Source organism: Amborella trichopoda, chromosome 12 (genome assembly GCF_054954075.1).
Source record: "Amborella trichopoda isolate Santa Cruz 75 chromosome 12, AtrichopodaSantaCruz75HAP2 v2.0, whole genome shotgun sequence".
Taxonomy (NCBI): Eukaryota; Viridiplantae; Streptophyta; class Magnoliopsida; order Amborellales; family Amborellaceae; genus Amborella; species Amborella trichopoda.
This window is the reverse complement of record NC_142347.1, coordinates 2,516,684-2,533,193: the sequence shown is the minus strand read 5'-3', so window position 1 is coordinate 2,533,193 and position 16,510 is coordinate 2,516,684. Positions and strand designations below refer to the sequence as shown.

The 16,510-nt window shown below is 34.2% G+C and overlaps 1 protein-coding gene across 8 annotated transcripts; it reads left to right on the top strand.

The window, feature by feature from the left end:
* The first annotated feature begins 4,674 nt into the window (after positions 1-4,674).
* Positions 4,675-16,047, top strand: LOC18433744 (serine carboxypeptidase 1). 8 transcript variants are annotated; one of them, XM_020666758.2, is made up of 13 exons: positions 4,675-4,922; positions 5,525-5,673; positions 9,031-9,110; positions 9,364-9,486; positions 9,562-9,664; positions 9,879-9,916; positions 10,285-10,467; positions 10,551-10,748; positions 10,986-11,054; positions 14,422-14,543; positions 15,126-15,239; positions 15,524-15,569; positions 15,738-16,047. In XM_020666758.2, the coding sequence occupies exons 2-13, from the start codon at positions 5,649-5,651 to the stop codon at positions 15,822-15,824; spliced, it is 1,188 nt and encodes a 395-aa protein (XP_020522417.1). In that variant the 5' UTR covers positions 4,675-4,922; positions 5,525-5,648; the 3' UTR covers positions 15,825-16,047. The 8 variants fall into 8 exon arrangements, with proteins under 8 accessions (XP_020522417.1, XP_088710242.1, XP_020522419.1 ...); XM_088854116.1 differs by having other exon boundaries at positions 15,716-16,047; XM_006843825.4 differs by lacking the exon at positions 4,675-4,922 and adding an exon at positions 5,000-5,204.
* The last annotated feature ends 463 nt before the right edge of the window (positions 16,048-16,510 follow it).

Sequence of the window (16,510 nt, the reverse complement as noted above, 5' to 3'; positions counted from 1 at the left end):
TCAGATGAGTGGGAAATAAACAATCATAAAATTGTTACATGAATCTCCACTTTGGTTTTTACCCTTAATTAATATGCAACTTGAGAACTGGGTTTTAAAAAATATCAATCCGCATTGAAATTTTCTTGATTTAGATCAGGAATCGGTGGGACTGGTCTGATTCCCACCATATATCAAGACCAGTAGGATCTGCTAGGCAATGTTTCAAAACCCGTATCAATGGGCGCATCATTCATCCATTGATCCATCTCAGATTGTTGGATCGACGATGTAAATAGGTCTGGATTGGTGATAAAATGAAAATTTGACAAAATAAATTTAAAACAAGGGTTTATGGGTTGGAGAATTAGAGGGTCCTAATAAAACATTGTATAATATTAAAAAAAAAAAAAAACATATATATACGGATGTTCTGGGGGATACTAGACCGAGTTCCATACTATCTAATAACTCATTTGACCTCGACTGATTCCCATCTGGATCGGCCTGTTAATCCGGCCCCACCTTTTATTTTTATTTTTCAGTTATTATTTTTCGCTTCTTCTTATTTGTCATTGGCCAATTCACTTGCCCGGATCGCCAATCTGGACCAGTTTTCTAGATGGGCAAGTCAGATGGCTCATATGTTTTTTTAAACACCATTGAGTAGTTTGAAATTGACAAAGAGGTCGAGGACTTCCTTCTCTCAAAATATTTATATTAACCTTGCTTATATTTTGGGATGGGTATTCCAGCTGAGGCAAAGGAAATGATGATATTCCAATTGTGAGGCAAAGGAAATGATAATGAGTTTCTGACTTTTGTTCCCAATCGCCTGTTACTTGGGATCTAACATAACTCATGTGGATCGCGAAAATATATTATAAGCATAGAGAAGAGATATACTTACAACTCTAATGGTATTACAAGACCATTTGGAGTTAGTCGGAGCATATGCTCTCTATCAAACTCCTCTTCCATCTATTGCTGATCAATTCTAGTTGATGACTGCATAAAAACGAAAAGTCACAACTAAATCTTGTTCAATAGATGGAAAATCAATTCTCATTACTCATATGCAACGTCCTATAACTACTGCTCAGGCCTCCACTTCTTCAGTTGTGATTGGGAAATGTGATATGGATACGTCTCAAATTCAATGCAATTTTTTTTTGCAAACGACTTGGACATGAAGTTTAATTATCTTGCTAAATATAAAAAGGAAAAGTTTATATCAATGTGAGGCTCTAAACAATCAAATTAAGGTTCACATAAAAAATTTCACTAAAAGATGTTGTTTTGGTGTCCAAAAACGTTTAAATTGATCATCTTGACTTCAAGATGCATGGATATGAGAAAAAATGGTTTTTAAGTTTTGAAAATAGTGCATCTTATAATGCATTTTTAGACCGCCTATTTTCAAGATTTTCAAGTTTTCATAGATCTGCACTACACGATATACAGTATTTTTTAAGCTTTAAATTTTATAATTATAGATGAAAATATATTTTAATGTTACCACAAAGATTTCCAACATTGAAACTACATTTCTCAACAATAGTTGAAGGTGCACTTTACTTTGATTGTTTAGAGCCTCGACTTTATACAAACGGCACCCAATAGAAAAAGATAAGTTTTTTTCTACAATAGTTCGTTTCCAGATTTCACTATAGTATGGGCTCCATCTCAGACCACCTCATCACCAAAACATTACAAAGTATAATATGTTTAGAAATGACAAGAAGATGTTAGCATGCGGGGCAAGGCCACGCATGTAGAAATGTGGGCCCCTTAATAAATTTATTTTTTAGATGGAACTTTGGACTTAAATTAATTATATGTAATGTATGGAGATCATGAATATACAAATAAATAAATTTTAAAAATTAAAAATAATAACTCTATTAAGAAAGGCCCATTAGTTTCAATTGTTTTTAGGTGGACAACATATTTGTATCCATCTTTAAGATGGATGCTTTATACTTCTGGATGGCATATACAATTTTCCTTTGTAATAGATATTGTTTATAAAGAAATTATTTATCTTTTGTACATAGAGGTCACAATCGTTCTTGTCCCTTAAATTTTAAAATGGGTACTTATAAGATTATTATTGAATAGACACAAAGGTTTTAAAAAAAAATTTCCCAAACTTACTTCAAGCCATCCAATTTGACTTATAATGAGTAAGAATGATTATAACTTCTATGTACAAAAGATAAATAGTTAGTAAAAAATCTCTTTATATTACATTTGCACTTGTTTTATCCAAAAGCGCACACACAAAACATTCCTTAATTGACTCTAGTACCTCTAATTCTGTTACATTGATTCTAGCTTCTTGCAGTGGCTAGTTCCAATCCAACGGGCTGATTCTAGCTTCCTACAAAGGCTGGTTCCAATCCAGCGGGACGATTAGTGGTTAGATCGCTTGGTTTATTGTCAATCCTCCATTAACGTATGTAGCTAATGATGTGGTCTAATTTTTTAAAAGGAAAATTTCGTATAGAACCTTAATTCTTTATCTTATTTCACGGTAGACTTTTGTAACAATCCTAAAATTTCAAAAAAAAAAGAAAAAAAAAAAAGGAGAAAAGATACTTTTAAATAGGTGATGGTCTGTTTGAGTATGATGGTCCTTGGGGACCATCACTATTTTCAAAAGTTTTTACTTGGTTTAAACTTTTGCTTGCTGCTTGCCACGTCCTTTAATAGACGTGGTTTTCATATGTTAAAAACAGACTCTTAACGCGACACCTCAGGTATGAGGTAGAGCCTAATAAAATAATATAATAATACGTTATAAGAATTTAAACAGGGGAGGTGAGCACTCCCACCCTAGAAAATTTTGAGATCTCTCTCTCTCTCTCTGGTCGAAACACAGTGAACTCCTCTCTTGAACCGAATTTTTTATCGGAAGCTCCCCCTCAAATATTTGTGGGTAAGTGACATCGTTTTCCTGAAAAATAGTCTATTTTTAATAAATAGTGATATTTCCATCTAGGATCTTTATTTTATAAGTTTTATGTGTAAGTGACCTCATTGTCTCGAAAAATAATCCATTCTTTTTAAAAATAAAATGAAATAATTATTTCTGCTTATTATCATGAATTTGAGGTGCGATAAATTTTATGCGCACACGACCTCATTATCTTGAAAAATAATCTTTTTAATAAAAATTGTGATATTTTATCTATGTTAGAAATTTTAAATGCTGTAAATTCTTAGAAAAATAAATTTATTTATTTTTCTTGGCTATTGTTAGAAAATTTTAGATACTATCAAATTATTAGAAATAAATGTGATATTTCTGCTTTTAGTAAAATTGTGATATTTCTTTCTACTGTTTTGAATATTTAGACATTGTAAAATTCATGTGCAAATGACTGCCTTATTATTTAAAAATTGATATTTTTGCAATTGATTATAGTATTGTTGTGAAATGTTTATTCGTGGATTGATATCCCATAAATTGTGATAATTCCATATTCTTGAATTTCTATAAGAGTTTTTTCTATACATATTAAATTGGCAATTATGCTAGAATGCCTTTACAAACTGCTACCTTTCTAAATTTGAGCCCAAAATATTTGATTGGTTATTTTTGAAATGTTATAGAGAGTGACTGTTATTAATGGTTTAAGTGAAATTCATATTAATGATTTCAGTGATATGTTGAGTACATGATATTGCTGCTTTCGAATGTTTAAAGAGATTTAGAAATAATTTAAGTATGCAAGTGAACTCATCCGGTTCGCCGGTGAGGTATAAGTGGACCTATCTGGGACGCCGGTAGGGATTAAGTGGACTCATCCGGTTCGCCGGTGAGGTATAAGTGGACCTGCAGGGATTAAGTGGACGTATCTGGATTGCCGATAGGGATTAAGTGGACCCAACAGGACGCTGATGAGGTATATAGGTGACTTACTTTGGGACGCCAGTAGGGTATTTTGTGAAATCCTTTGAATTATGTACTACCGTTAAAGTGTTATAAGCATTTCAATTACTCGGATTATACTTAATTATGCATTTATTGAAAGTGAAACTGTTGATGCATTTCTGTTAATAGATCTCATTTTGAAAAATATTGATATCTTTCAATCATGATTATTTTTAGGATTATGATGATCACTTACTGAGTAGCCAAACTCATCAAACTATGGTAAACATTTTTTCAGGATAACTGCGGATTCATTTTGAGTGCTAGTCAAGATCAACCTTGGAAGATATTGTTGTTGTGCTAGCTTTCTTTTGTTACTTTATAAGACCTCGCCAGTGTAAATTTGTCCTATCAATAGAAGTATATATGTTTTGTCTGTCACGTCTCAGGAATAACAGTATTATAAATTCTTGGGGTGTGATAACTTTCTTTCTATTTTTTTTTTCAAGTGGTATAAAAAAATCTTTAAAGATTTTTACCGTACTCCCTCATCTCTTATCTTCCCCATTTATTTATTTTTAATAATAAAAATTAATCTCAACAAACTATTTTATACTATTTCAACCTAATACGAGAGAGAAGGAGCCCTTAATGTGGCGGGGTTGAAAAGGTAAAAAAATATAATAAAAAACTATTTTTAAAACTTTTTTAGTTAAAAGATATAACGTGGTGGGAGATATAATGAGGTAGGTTAAAAAAGATTTTGAAATGTTTTTTGAAACGTTTTTTTAGATTAAAATATTAGAAAAATATTTATTGAGAGTTATTTTTACGATCAAAAGTGATAGGAGGTCCAAAGGTGCGGTAAATTTAAAAGATCGTTTTGTGCTGCTTCAAATAAAAATAGAAGGCGGGTATAAGATGGGGAATTAAGGTTCTCCACAAAATTTACCCTTTTTTAAACTATTTTCTCCTCTCTCTGGTTTCAACGCATATCTTAGCCGTACAAATGGTGGGGCCACCGGTGACGGGCTGCTTCCTTTGCTGTCGCTGCTTCGCTCCGGTACGCAACTATCTCTCTCTCTCACTTCTCTTGATCAATTTAGAACCTTGTCTTGCTCTCTTTCTCTCTACAAATCTGGGTTCGATTTGAACCGTCTTGCTCTCTGAATCTCACACTCTTCACTGTCATGTCTCATTTTCTCTCCTCCCCATTTTCACCACTCCTCATCGCTATTATCGCATCTCTCCTCTGCTCCTGCGTTGTTGAATCGGCGCCTGATGGGGCCGAGGTTCTCCGCTTTCCTGGTTTTGATGGCCCTCTCCCCTCTAAGCATTACGCGGGGTATTTCTCTCTCTCTCTCTCTAACACTCCTCCATTCCATTGACTTCAACAACTTTCAGGGGTTCTGAGACCTGCGTTAATGTTCAGCAATTGCTTCTCCTTTCTAATCATAGTTAAGGAAATTAAATAATCTCTTGCTTTTTTTATATAATCAACATATATTAGGAAAACCTTGCCATTAATGGTCTTGGTGTACGGATTTAGGTTTTTTGTGCTTGTTTTACTTTGTGGGAGTTACCTTGTTTTTTTGTTTTTATGTTATTTGTTAACAGTCGGGTTCCAATTGTATGATATAACCCTAAATGCTTGTAATCTTTCAGGTATATCACTTTGGGAAATCAAGTAAATAAAAAGCACTTGTATTACTACTTTGCCACTTCAGAGCGTGATCTCTCAAAAGATCCAGTTGTATTTTGGATTAATGGTGGTCCTGGTTGTTCAGGAATGAATGCTGTTGTATACTTACTTGGTTGGTACTTAGAAATTTATCTTTAATTGTGGCTTACTGTGAAAAATAATCTTTTCCATTTTTAACTCTATAATGGTGCCCATTGCTTATCTATTGTTTGTTCATAGATTGTAGCTAGTTCATTGATAGATGATGAAGGTAATTATGTTTATTTTTCTCTTGAATATGAATGACTCCTTGTGGTCCTTGTGGTTAAAAAGCAAGGTCTTAAAACTCGGTCAAGTCCGGTATTGGCTGAGTTGGCTGGAGTCGGCACCTTCCAAGCCTAGGTGCAAAGTAGTAAAAGAATGATAAAAATAAATTTTTTTTGTGTGTATATCGATTTATAAATATGTTTCTATATAATTTTGATTTTTTGGATGATGCTTTGTTAGTTTTTCATAACATGCACTCTATTTTTCTTACGAGGGTAATCGGATTTGTAAAAGAAATTATTTTCAAATACTATGAGACAATTGTGACCATTTGATGGACTCTAGACGGTGATGGGCCGTGAGTGAAGTACTATAGAACTTCACCTATGAGTGTTTGTAAGTGCTTTCCGTTTATATGTTTAGAAAGGGGTCTGAACTGTTAAAATTATCATAGTTGTCCTCTTAATTACTCAATATCTTTAAAAGGAATAAGGGCACTTTTATCATTAAAGAAAGTATCGTTATTATTTTTGCTAAAAGGCAAAGGTAATTATGGAGTGATAATTATACATTCACCCTTACTTAATGAGCAGCTACCATAAAAAATAACTTTGTTTAAAAAAAAAGCCAAATAATTAATAGATCCACTCTTCATAACACATTTTGTCATTAACCTTTGTATTTTGAAAAGTTTGTTGATCTATATATATATATATATATATCTTCATAACACGTTTTGTCATTAACCTTTGTATTTTGAAAAGTTTGTTAATCTATATATATATATATATATATGGAAAATCCTTCCCAATGCCTATAGGCGAAAATGAATAGTGATTTCGTCTACCCTCATCACCGTCCAAAGTTCATCGCATGGTCACGATTATCCGGTAATGTTTCTTTTTCATTTTTTTTCTATAAATCGGAATGACCTGAAATTTGGAGCGTGTGTACATCTTAGTGAGACACTCCTAATAAAAATATAAAAAAGTAATTTCAGAAAAATAATTTGACCAAAATACCCCTGAAACTTTTCGGGGGTATTTTGGTCAATTTTTTTATGTAGAATATTTTTTTGATATTTTTCGTAGATTCACCTATTTTTGATGAACACATGCTCTAAATTTCAGGTCATTTCGATTTGTAGAAAAAAATGGAAAATGAAACACTACTGAACAATCGTGACCGTGCGATTAAACTTTGAACGGTGATGAGAGTAGGCGAAATCACTGTTTATTTTCGCCTATAGGCATTTTGTAGTATCTTTATATATATATATATATATATATATATATATATATATATAGATAGGTTTTCCTAATGTTAATACCTTGTGAAACCCTATAAGTTACATATAGAAACGGGGTGGGGGTGTGAACTTCCAAAATTGCTTTAGTAACCCCTTTCTTTATTCCATTACTATAAAATGAGTAAAAATATTTTTGTCATTAGAAATGGTAGTGTTGATATTTGAACTACAAGATAAAAGGTATATTTGTCATATCGAGAATGACATATTTGAAATATTCATTAATAGATAAGGGCATTTATATTAATAAATTAGTTAGACCTTCACTCCATAATTACCCTTGTCTTTTAGTGAAAATATGAAGAATACCCATTCTAAGGACTCCTTACTCATTTTATGAACATTGAATAATTAAAGGGGAAATTAAATTATGGTAATTTAAATAGTTCACACTGTTTTCTAAATGTAACTTATAGGGTATTAAATTATATATATATGTATATGGAAAATGCTGAGATTAGCCTACTAGCTCATGTGAATATATGAGCCCAACGACCTAGATTGAATCTGGATTGATCTGACGGTCATGACCTCATTTTGTATTTGAATTTTAATAATTTTTGTACGAATCAAAATAACTTGAAATCTTAGGTGTGTGTTCTTCAAAAATAGGATAATCTACTAAAAATATCAAAAAAATAATTTTCAAGTAATAAATTGATCAAAATACTCTCGAAACGTTTCAAGGGTATTTTGGTCTTTTTTATGAATTATTTTTAAAATATTTTTATTAGGTGCGTCTTGATGATAAGAATGGACACTTAAAATTTTGAATTATTTGGATGTGTAAAAAAAAAAATCAAAATTCAAACACGAAATGAGGTCGTGACCGTCAGATCAGGCTAGATTAATCTGGGTTGTTAGGCTCTATGTTCATATGAGCTAGTGGGCTAATTTCAGCATTTTCCTATATATATATATATATATATATATATATATATATATATATGTATATATGTATATATGTATATATGTATATATATATATATATATATATATATATATATATATATATATATATATATATATATATATATGGGTTATGTTAGGGTGCTCACACTGTAGAGTAATTTATCATTGTACTCAACAAAATTTGGACACTTATATGGCTGTGTTGTACATAAAGCTTTTTTTTGTGAGGGTATTTTTTGTTATTAGGAGGGGTATGACATCATTTATATGGGAGGAGACATCACCCACATGGAATATTAAATGCCACTAATGTGTTTTATATAGGTGATGTCACACCCTTCCTAGTGACCAAAAATGCCCTTACTAAAAAGGTGCTCCATGTACAAAACAAGTATCCAAAATGTATTGAGTACAATGATAATTAATAAATTACTCTATTGTGTGAGCGCCCTAACATAACCATATATATATATATACACACACACACACACACACACACAGAGTCACATTTAGCAATCAGAATAATCGCACCTCCAAACCCCACTGAAAGATGCAGTTTCGGTGTCTAAGACTCTCACAATTGCTTGAAAATGTATTTCATCTCAAGTTATGAAATTTAGGGCTTCTAAAACAGTGTATATCAAGTAGATCTACAAACAATTGAAAACGGACGGTCCAGAAAATGTTTTACAAGATGTACTATTTTTAAGACTTAAAATTCTGTTTTTTTATATCCATCCATCTTGAGGTTGAGATGGTCAATTGGAAGGTTTTTTTAGCATCGGAATAACCTTTCCTGGTGAGTTTTTGCATTGCACTTTACTTTTATAGCATAAGTTTAATACCTTGTGAACTTTTTCCGTATGTGTGTGTGTGTGCGAGCACGTACGTGCTTGTGTATGTGTGTGCGTGCATGCGCATATGCTCACATACACACACATGCTGGCCTGAACAATAGCACAAATTTATATTTCTGTAAATGTATTTAATTTCACATTTCAGGTCCTTTCAAGATTGACAATGATAGAGATTATATGAAACATGGGGTGAAAGTGAAATTGAGTCCTTTCTCTTGGACCAAGGTAGTCGAAACATAACAAAGTCTTCATTATCTTCTGTTTTTCTAATGTGAAAATTCTTGATTGGAGCTCTGAAACAGCTTCATACTTGTCAACCTGTACAATTTGAACATGAAGCTTCTGCTTGCAGTCTTTACTGTGAAACTATCATGTAGATAACTTTTAGCATGTCTACATGATCCAATGCGTGTGTTTATTTGAATCTATGTAATTGTTCAACTCTTAACATCCATTATTAAATTCCTCTTCTTTGTAGGTGTCCAGCATTGTATATGTGGATTCACCTGCCGGTACTGGATTCTCTTACGCCGACAACAGTGATGATTATGAAACAGATGATTCCAAGACTATTGCTGATCTATATGAATTCATTTTAAAGGTAAGTCATTCAATACTTTTTCCTGGAGCTCCTAAATAATAGAATGTTCTTGTTTCTAATGGTGCTGCTATGCAGTGGTACCGTGCATACCCCGAATTCTTGTCTAATCCACTTTATGTTGCTGGAAGCTCATATGCTGGAGTTTATGTTCCAGTTTTGTCTCTAGAAATTGCGAAAGGTAGCACAATGCGATCTTTGTTAAATCTGTAATTTGTTTTGTCAGATGTTATAATTTTAATTAAAATGAGCAAATGTTACATAATTTTCTCCATGATTATGACTGTCAATCCTCTGTGTAAGGCTTGGGTTTGCTATATATGGTTCTATGGCATGACTCCTCTGTGCAAATTAGGCTCCCTGTTGATAATTTACTATTTTTTTTATTCATACAGGAATAGAAGCAGGGGCGAAACCAAAGTTAAATTTCAAGGTAACTGACTTTTATTTTCTTTTCAGAAACATGACGAAGTGACTATGACTCTGTTAATGGTTCTTTTTAGTCATCTAGAGAGAAGTAGGAGAAGATTGCATGGCGCTATGTTGTTTTAGCTTTCACAATTAAATTTAACTGATTGAGAATGGAGCTGATTTCTTTTGCTTACTGTATGAACTAAACTATTCTATATGGTTTTCACATCAGACTTGACCATCAACAGCATTCACAGTTTCACAAAGAATCGATGTTTTTCCTTTAAAGTTCGAATTTTTACACAAAATGTGGTACTGAAAAGTGATTGGGATATAATCTTCCACGAGTATTTCTTGGTTTAAGATATTTTTTATTTACTGTTATATCAGGGTTACTCAGTAAGCAATGGGCTTACTGACTCTACCATTGATACCAATTCTGGGGTTACTTTTGCACATCGAGTTGGACTCATTTCAGATAAGTTATATAATGATTTAAGAATATCTTGTCAAGGGAATTACTGGAACTCCAGCGACCCTGATTGTCTTAGGAACATGGCAGCTTATCAGGAGGTAATATAGAATTCCTATATTTCTATTTGGATATCAATTTTATCATGGTTTGAGAAATAACCAATCTCCACATTGAGTTGTAGAATACTGGCGGGATAAATCGGTATCATATTCTTTGCCTACCTTGCCACTATGAAATGGGCATTAGCAGCCGTATTAGCTATGAGGAAAAGGAGCACAAAATTGACTGTCCAGGAACAACTATTGGAGGAGCTTTGGAAAATGTAAATGCACATCGTCGCCTCCAGGACAGACATCCTCAAGACAGTATCTACTGCTATGTGAGTTATATATCAAGGGAATGATGGTTTTTAATAAAATCGTGTAGTAGTCTTCTGTGTCAATATGAAATCTCTTCCTGATGTATAATTTTGAATAGGGTTGGAAATATTTGTTAGGTCCACTCATATCAGGAAATAGTTTCTTATTTTTTACTTTTAATGTTATGCTTATTTTCTTTTGTCAATTATCTCAATGCATGGAACTTAGATTATGTATTACTTATGTTGCATTGGCAGGATTATAGTAACCGGCCTGTGGTGTTGTTCAACTCAGAATCTTCAAGGAGGGATTTGCATGCACAGCCGGTATTAATTTTTTCTGTGAAGTAATATCTTAACTGTCACTCTATCGGTGCTTGTGAAAGTTATGTTCTTTTGGTGTTTAAAATTGTCAATCCAAATTGGGAATCTGTAGGGTACAATACCGGTTATAGGGTGGAATCGGCGGTTCCATATTTTATATAATATATAATCGATGAAGGAAAATTGAGGGAACAATAAAATTAGCAAGAAACAAGTCAAACACAAGAAATTTTGGAAAAACCCTAGGGTTTTCTCCCACCTAGGCCTCAAGCCTTAGGCTTCTTTTACAAGATGGGAGAAAACCCTCGTATACTTATTTTAAAATTTGCATTCTATTTTAAAGGATGTATATTTTTTTCTCTCCATCAATAATATACAAAGCTTGTATCATATATTTTGGTTAGAATGTGCAGCTGGAAAGTGAAAGTTTGGAGGTTCGAACCACCATTTAATAGCATAATTTCCATCTTTTTGTTTTCTTTTTGGCCTTTTCCTTCATTTTGCCTGATCACAGATCGAACTGATCTGGGTTGCCGAACCGGATCAGGATCGGTGGGCACCAACCCCAGTAATTTGGTGCTGAAAGGAAAATTTGGGATTTTGTTTTCTTTTTATTTCCTTTCTTTTATCCTCAGTGTCTGACCTTTTTGCATTTTGACGAGTAACTGGACCTAGCCTGAGCATGTTTCTGGATTGAAAAAATTATGAAGAGGTGCAGATAAATATGGACTTGAAAGCAAGTAGAACTACCATATACATAAGTTGTCAATGATTTCATTATAACTTGGCAGCAAAAGTCAGTTTCCCTTAATGGATACCATGAGCCTTTTGCATGTAGGCAGCAAACGTACGTCCATTTTGGCAGCATTTCATTTTCTTTTGTCCTTTAGTCTTCAGCAATTCCTAATGAGTAGTCAGCTTCTGGGGGCATAATTTTTCTATCTGGTATCTGTTTGGATCGCTCCATGCTTGGTGCGAGTCATTGTTGTGCCCTCTATTTCCATGTACTTTGTCAAATTTGGTTGTTTTAGGCCTGAAATTGCACCCACGTTTAGTGATAGGATCTTTGGCTATTTTAGAGTTGTAAAATTTTGGAGTTGTATTTATGGTAGTTTGCATTCTAATAAGAATTTTAGATTCCTGTTTAGAGGGTTTTCTTCTCTTTTGAATTTTGATACAAATACAACCGCCTTTGATAAAGTTGTGAGCGAGAGAGTGAGAGAGAGAGAGAGAGCGAGAGAGAGAGAGAGAGAGAGAGAGAGAGAGAGAGAGAGAGAGAGAGAGAGAGAGAGAGAGAGAGAGAGAGAGAGAGAGAGAGAGAGAGAGAGAGAGTTTATACCCTGGGAACCAGTACTTTTGTATTTTCTTTGTTTTTTATATCTTGATTTTCTTGTTTTCATTTATGGGCTGCATCAATTGATCTCATGTGATGGTGTATTTCTCTATTGTCAAATTTTATCTCTTTTATTATATATGGGAAAATATTTGTTAGTCTCATGGTCCCTGGCCCATATCCACCACTATTGATTGTGATGGACCAAGAAATTGTTCCAGATCAGTATCCTCTGCTCCAAATCTGTCTCCTTCACAAAAAACAAAAAAAACAAAAAAAAGACAAAAAGGAAAAAGAAAAAAAGATTTGGAGCTCCAAGAATGCTCGAAATCCACTGCACCCACGATCCAATTTGCACTCTCCATTTGACATATGAAGCTTTTTTGGAGATCGAAATCAATTTTTATGGGTTGAAAAATATTTTTTGTTCCCGTGGTCCCTTGCCTATATCCACTGCTATTATTGGTTGACGGACCAAGAAAGTTTTCCGGACAGTGTCCTCCACCCCAAAATTTTTTTGGAGGTCCATATCAATTTTTACTTGGAGGAAAGCATTTGATGGCTTTCTGGAAAGGACAGCTTGAGGAAATAAGGTGTGGTCCTTGTAGATCATGAATAGGGTAATCTGCTTTGAGTTGGCTGTTGAGAAGGTTAGAAACTATATAGGTTGGTGTTTTATGGAATCTTTTGTTTGGGTTCATGTCTGTGTCAGGCATGTAACAACACACATGACGACATACTCTTCTGGTTTCTTCGTCTTGTTCCCATTAACTACATTGATTTAGACTTTGATCGTCTTTTTTAAATTCAGTTGGCACATAACCTTTGAAAATCTGTATGAATTCAGCTGGCTAAAGCATAATTTATTTATTTTTGGCTACTCATACATAAGTGGCTATGTCCAACCAAAATAGTGTTTTATGATCAGTCGAGAGGTGCTTGGATACTAAGAACAGTTATTGATTTATTTAAACTTTAGATGCAGTAGAAAGAACCAAAAACATGGACCAAAGATTAAGTTGTAACCGATGTTCAAACACTCGGCTAGTTCTGGATAACCCCGTCTTGGGTAACTTGAGTCTTGACTGATCCTTGCCCATGTCTATCCTAATCTTGATCGAATTTGTCTGGAACTTTAAGAAATAGTTATTTTTAAGTTCAAGTCTTGACATGTTTGACCTGGGATTCACCGAGCGCACTCGCTCCCAGCCATGCCCAAGTTTCATGGGTTTCATCTGAATCCACTAGTTGAAGATTCATGATTTGTGGTATGAGGTTAGGGCATAGACAAGTGCATCCATTAGGCATGTGCTCTCCAGTTTTGAACTTGATTTATTATTGGTGAAGGGTTTTTGTGTGGCCAGACCCCAATCGATCGAGGGACTTGCTTTTCATTTGTAAGCCTCTAGGATGAAATAAATGGAAATATATTATGGCTCATCGAGCTCTTTCTCCCCCATTTCTTCGTGGTACATTTGCAGAATTATGTTTGTCAATGATGGCTGTGAAGAAGGTTGAGGATTTCTATATTATAAACAATTATGGAGAAACTCTCTTGGATGTTCACTGTTTTCTAGATAAAAAATCTCTATTAACATATCCAAGTAATCCAATCATATCTTTAATGCATATTGTATTATCTATGATAGAGCAGAATGGCGGATCAAGATTTCTGTAGCCGACTCCAAATAGTTGGAGAAAGGCTTTGATGATGATAATATTGTGTTATCCATGGACAAATTGGGCTAGACCCTAAAAATCCAATCTATCGGAAAACTATAAGATACATAATTCAGTTCTTGATGTCTTATAAATACTCTTGATTTGGAATACTAGAACGTTGAAAGAGACGGCAGTTCTCAAAACAGCAATGGGTTATAATTTTTTGTTTCCTCAATTTGTTTCATGTCAATTGTGAATGAAATTGAGTGTTTAACCAACCCATTGTAGTAATAATTTGATTGATTTTGCATATAGTAATATCTTTGCTTGGTGTTCTTTTCTTGATTGGTTCATATCATTGCATGGTGTTAATAGGAAGAAATTGCTGGAAGGTGGATAAGGTGCACCAAACGTCTCAAATATCGAAAGGAAAAGATCAGTGTGATCCAACATCATTTGAATCTCACATTGAAAGGTTATCGGGCCTTTATTTACAGGTCATTCATTTGGCTTCGAACTGCTGCCTCCCTCTGCTTTACATGTATCATTTACAATCTAATAGCGTCTATCTAAATGAAAAAGTTTATATAAAGCATTAACTTCATACCATAGAAGTAAGGTTCACCTGAAAAACCCTCCGAACAACAGTTGTTCCAATGCTAGAAAACCCTCCAGTTGATCATCTCAACCTTGGGATGTATTGAATCTGTAGATATTCAAAACAAGGATTTCGGGTCCTACAAATGCTGCGTTTTGTAATATTTGACTGTCCATTTTCTAAACTTTCAAGAGTTTATAGATATGCTCGATTTAAATCATTTTTGGAGTTTTAAATTTCATAATTAGGAATGGAAATAGACTTTCAAGTTGTTGAAGGAATTTCCATCATCAAAATTGCATCTTCCAGCAAGGCATGATACTGCACCTTACTTCGATTGTATGAGGTTGACATCTCATTCAGACCACACCCCTGTCTAAATGGCAGTGAGAAAGCTAGAGCTGTGTTTGCCTAATGGTTGATCAGACGGCTAGGAAAAGAGGCGGTTTGTGAGTATCTAATTTACTTATTGTTGTTTCAGTGGTGACCATGATATGGCTATTTCATATATTGGAACTCTGGAGTGGATAGGAACATTGAATTATGCAGAGCTGGAGAGTTGGCAACCATGGTTCGTAGGGGACCAAATAGCAGGGTATAACTTTTTATTCTTTCAAAAGTATCATCATGGAATACTTACATGGTTATGCTTACACTGCACACAAAACAGGTTCTGAAAGCATCTTACATTTTCTTAAATGTATTATTGGTGAAAGTTCGAAGCAATCCATATTCTCTCTATTCCTGTCCATATGAAGTTTACATATAACAGAGGGAGAGAGAGAGAATATGTGTGTGTGGAGGGGGGAATGCATGCATAGTATGGACATTCTGTACAGCTATATGCATACAAGTGGTAATCAATCTTTTGGATTTCAGGTATACTATTCGCTATGAGCATAATTTACTATTTGCCACAGTGAAGGTATGAAACGTCCATTGAACCCATTCTACTCAAACGGTATCACATCTCTTTTATATGCTGAATGAACACCACCAATTTTGTGTTTGTTTTTTTTTCCCTCCAATGGAACTTAACTAATATGTAGTTCACTGTTATACGTTCTCAAGAGATGAGGTGACTGTTCAACAGGGTGCTGGGCACACGGTCTCAGAATATATGCCTCGTGAAACACTTGCGGCCTTCCAACGATGGATTGATGGTGCTGAGTACCTCTAAATGCATTATCTTTTGGAAATTACTGTGTAATAAGTGCCCTCCATTTGAGCAACTGTTATTTAAGTGCATGTTATTGGTTTGTACCTGTTTTGTATGGGAACACATTGTAAATGTCTTAGATGGATAGGGCAAACAAGTGTTATCTATGAACAATGGGACCTTGTAAATTTCTGATTTTTGTTTGGGTTGCCAAATATTATTGAAGGTGTGGATCTTTCTAAAATAGTCCTGCTTGTCTGAAGTGCGAAATAACTTTTTGGCCATGAAGTTGTGCACACAGCCATGGATGTTTGAGTTCAGCAAAGAAGCCAGTTGGGTTTTCAAATCATGAAAGAACAGGGAAACCCATCGTTGCATCGTAAACCAGACCACTAGATTGCTAACTCAATTATCTGCATGAGGCGTTCGGATTCTCTATTGGGGTTTGTGGATTTGCACTTGGGATTGACTCACATTTGACACCCGAATGGTGTGATCAGTTGAGATAATGGCTGTTAGAGGCTTCTCCTGTTCATCAATTGCATATAGTTCTCCATCACTCTAGTTGTGTATGCCACTCAGTTGTTCGGGTCATTTGGTGTATATTTGTGTTTTCATTGTATATAATGTGGCTGGAGCAGTAGTCTTTTTGCCTGATCTTACTTGTATATGAGCCTTAAAGACCCTACTTTTCACTAAACTTTTTA

Bases quoted from the DNA above. Each gene is read 5' to 3' on its own strand.
- LOC18433744 (XM_006843825.4), top strand. From the start codon at position 5,050: ATGTCTCATTTTCTCTCCTCCCCATTTTCACCACTCCTCATCGCTATT. The intron at 14,544-15,125 runs GTCATTCATTTG...TTGTTGTTTCAG, and splicing joins TATCGGGCCTTTATTTACAG to TGGTGACCATGATATGGCTA. The intron at 15,240-15,523 runs GTATAACTTTTT...TTTGGATTTCAG, and splicing joins GTAGGGGACCAAATAGCAGG to GTATACTATTCGCTATGAGC.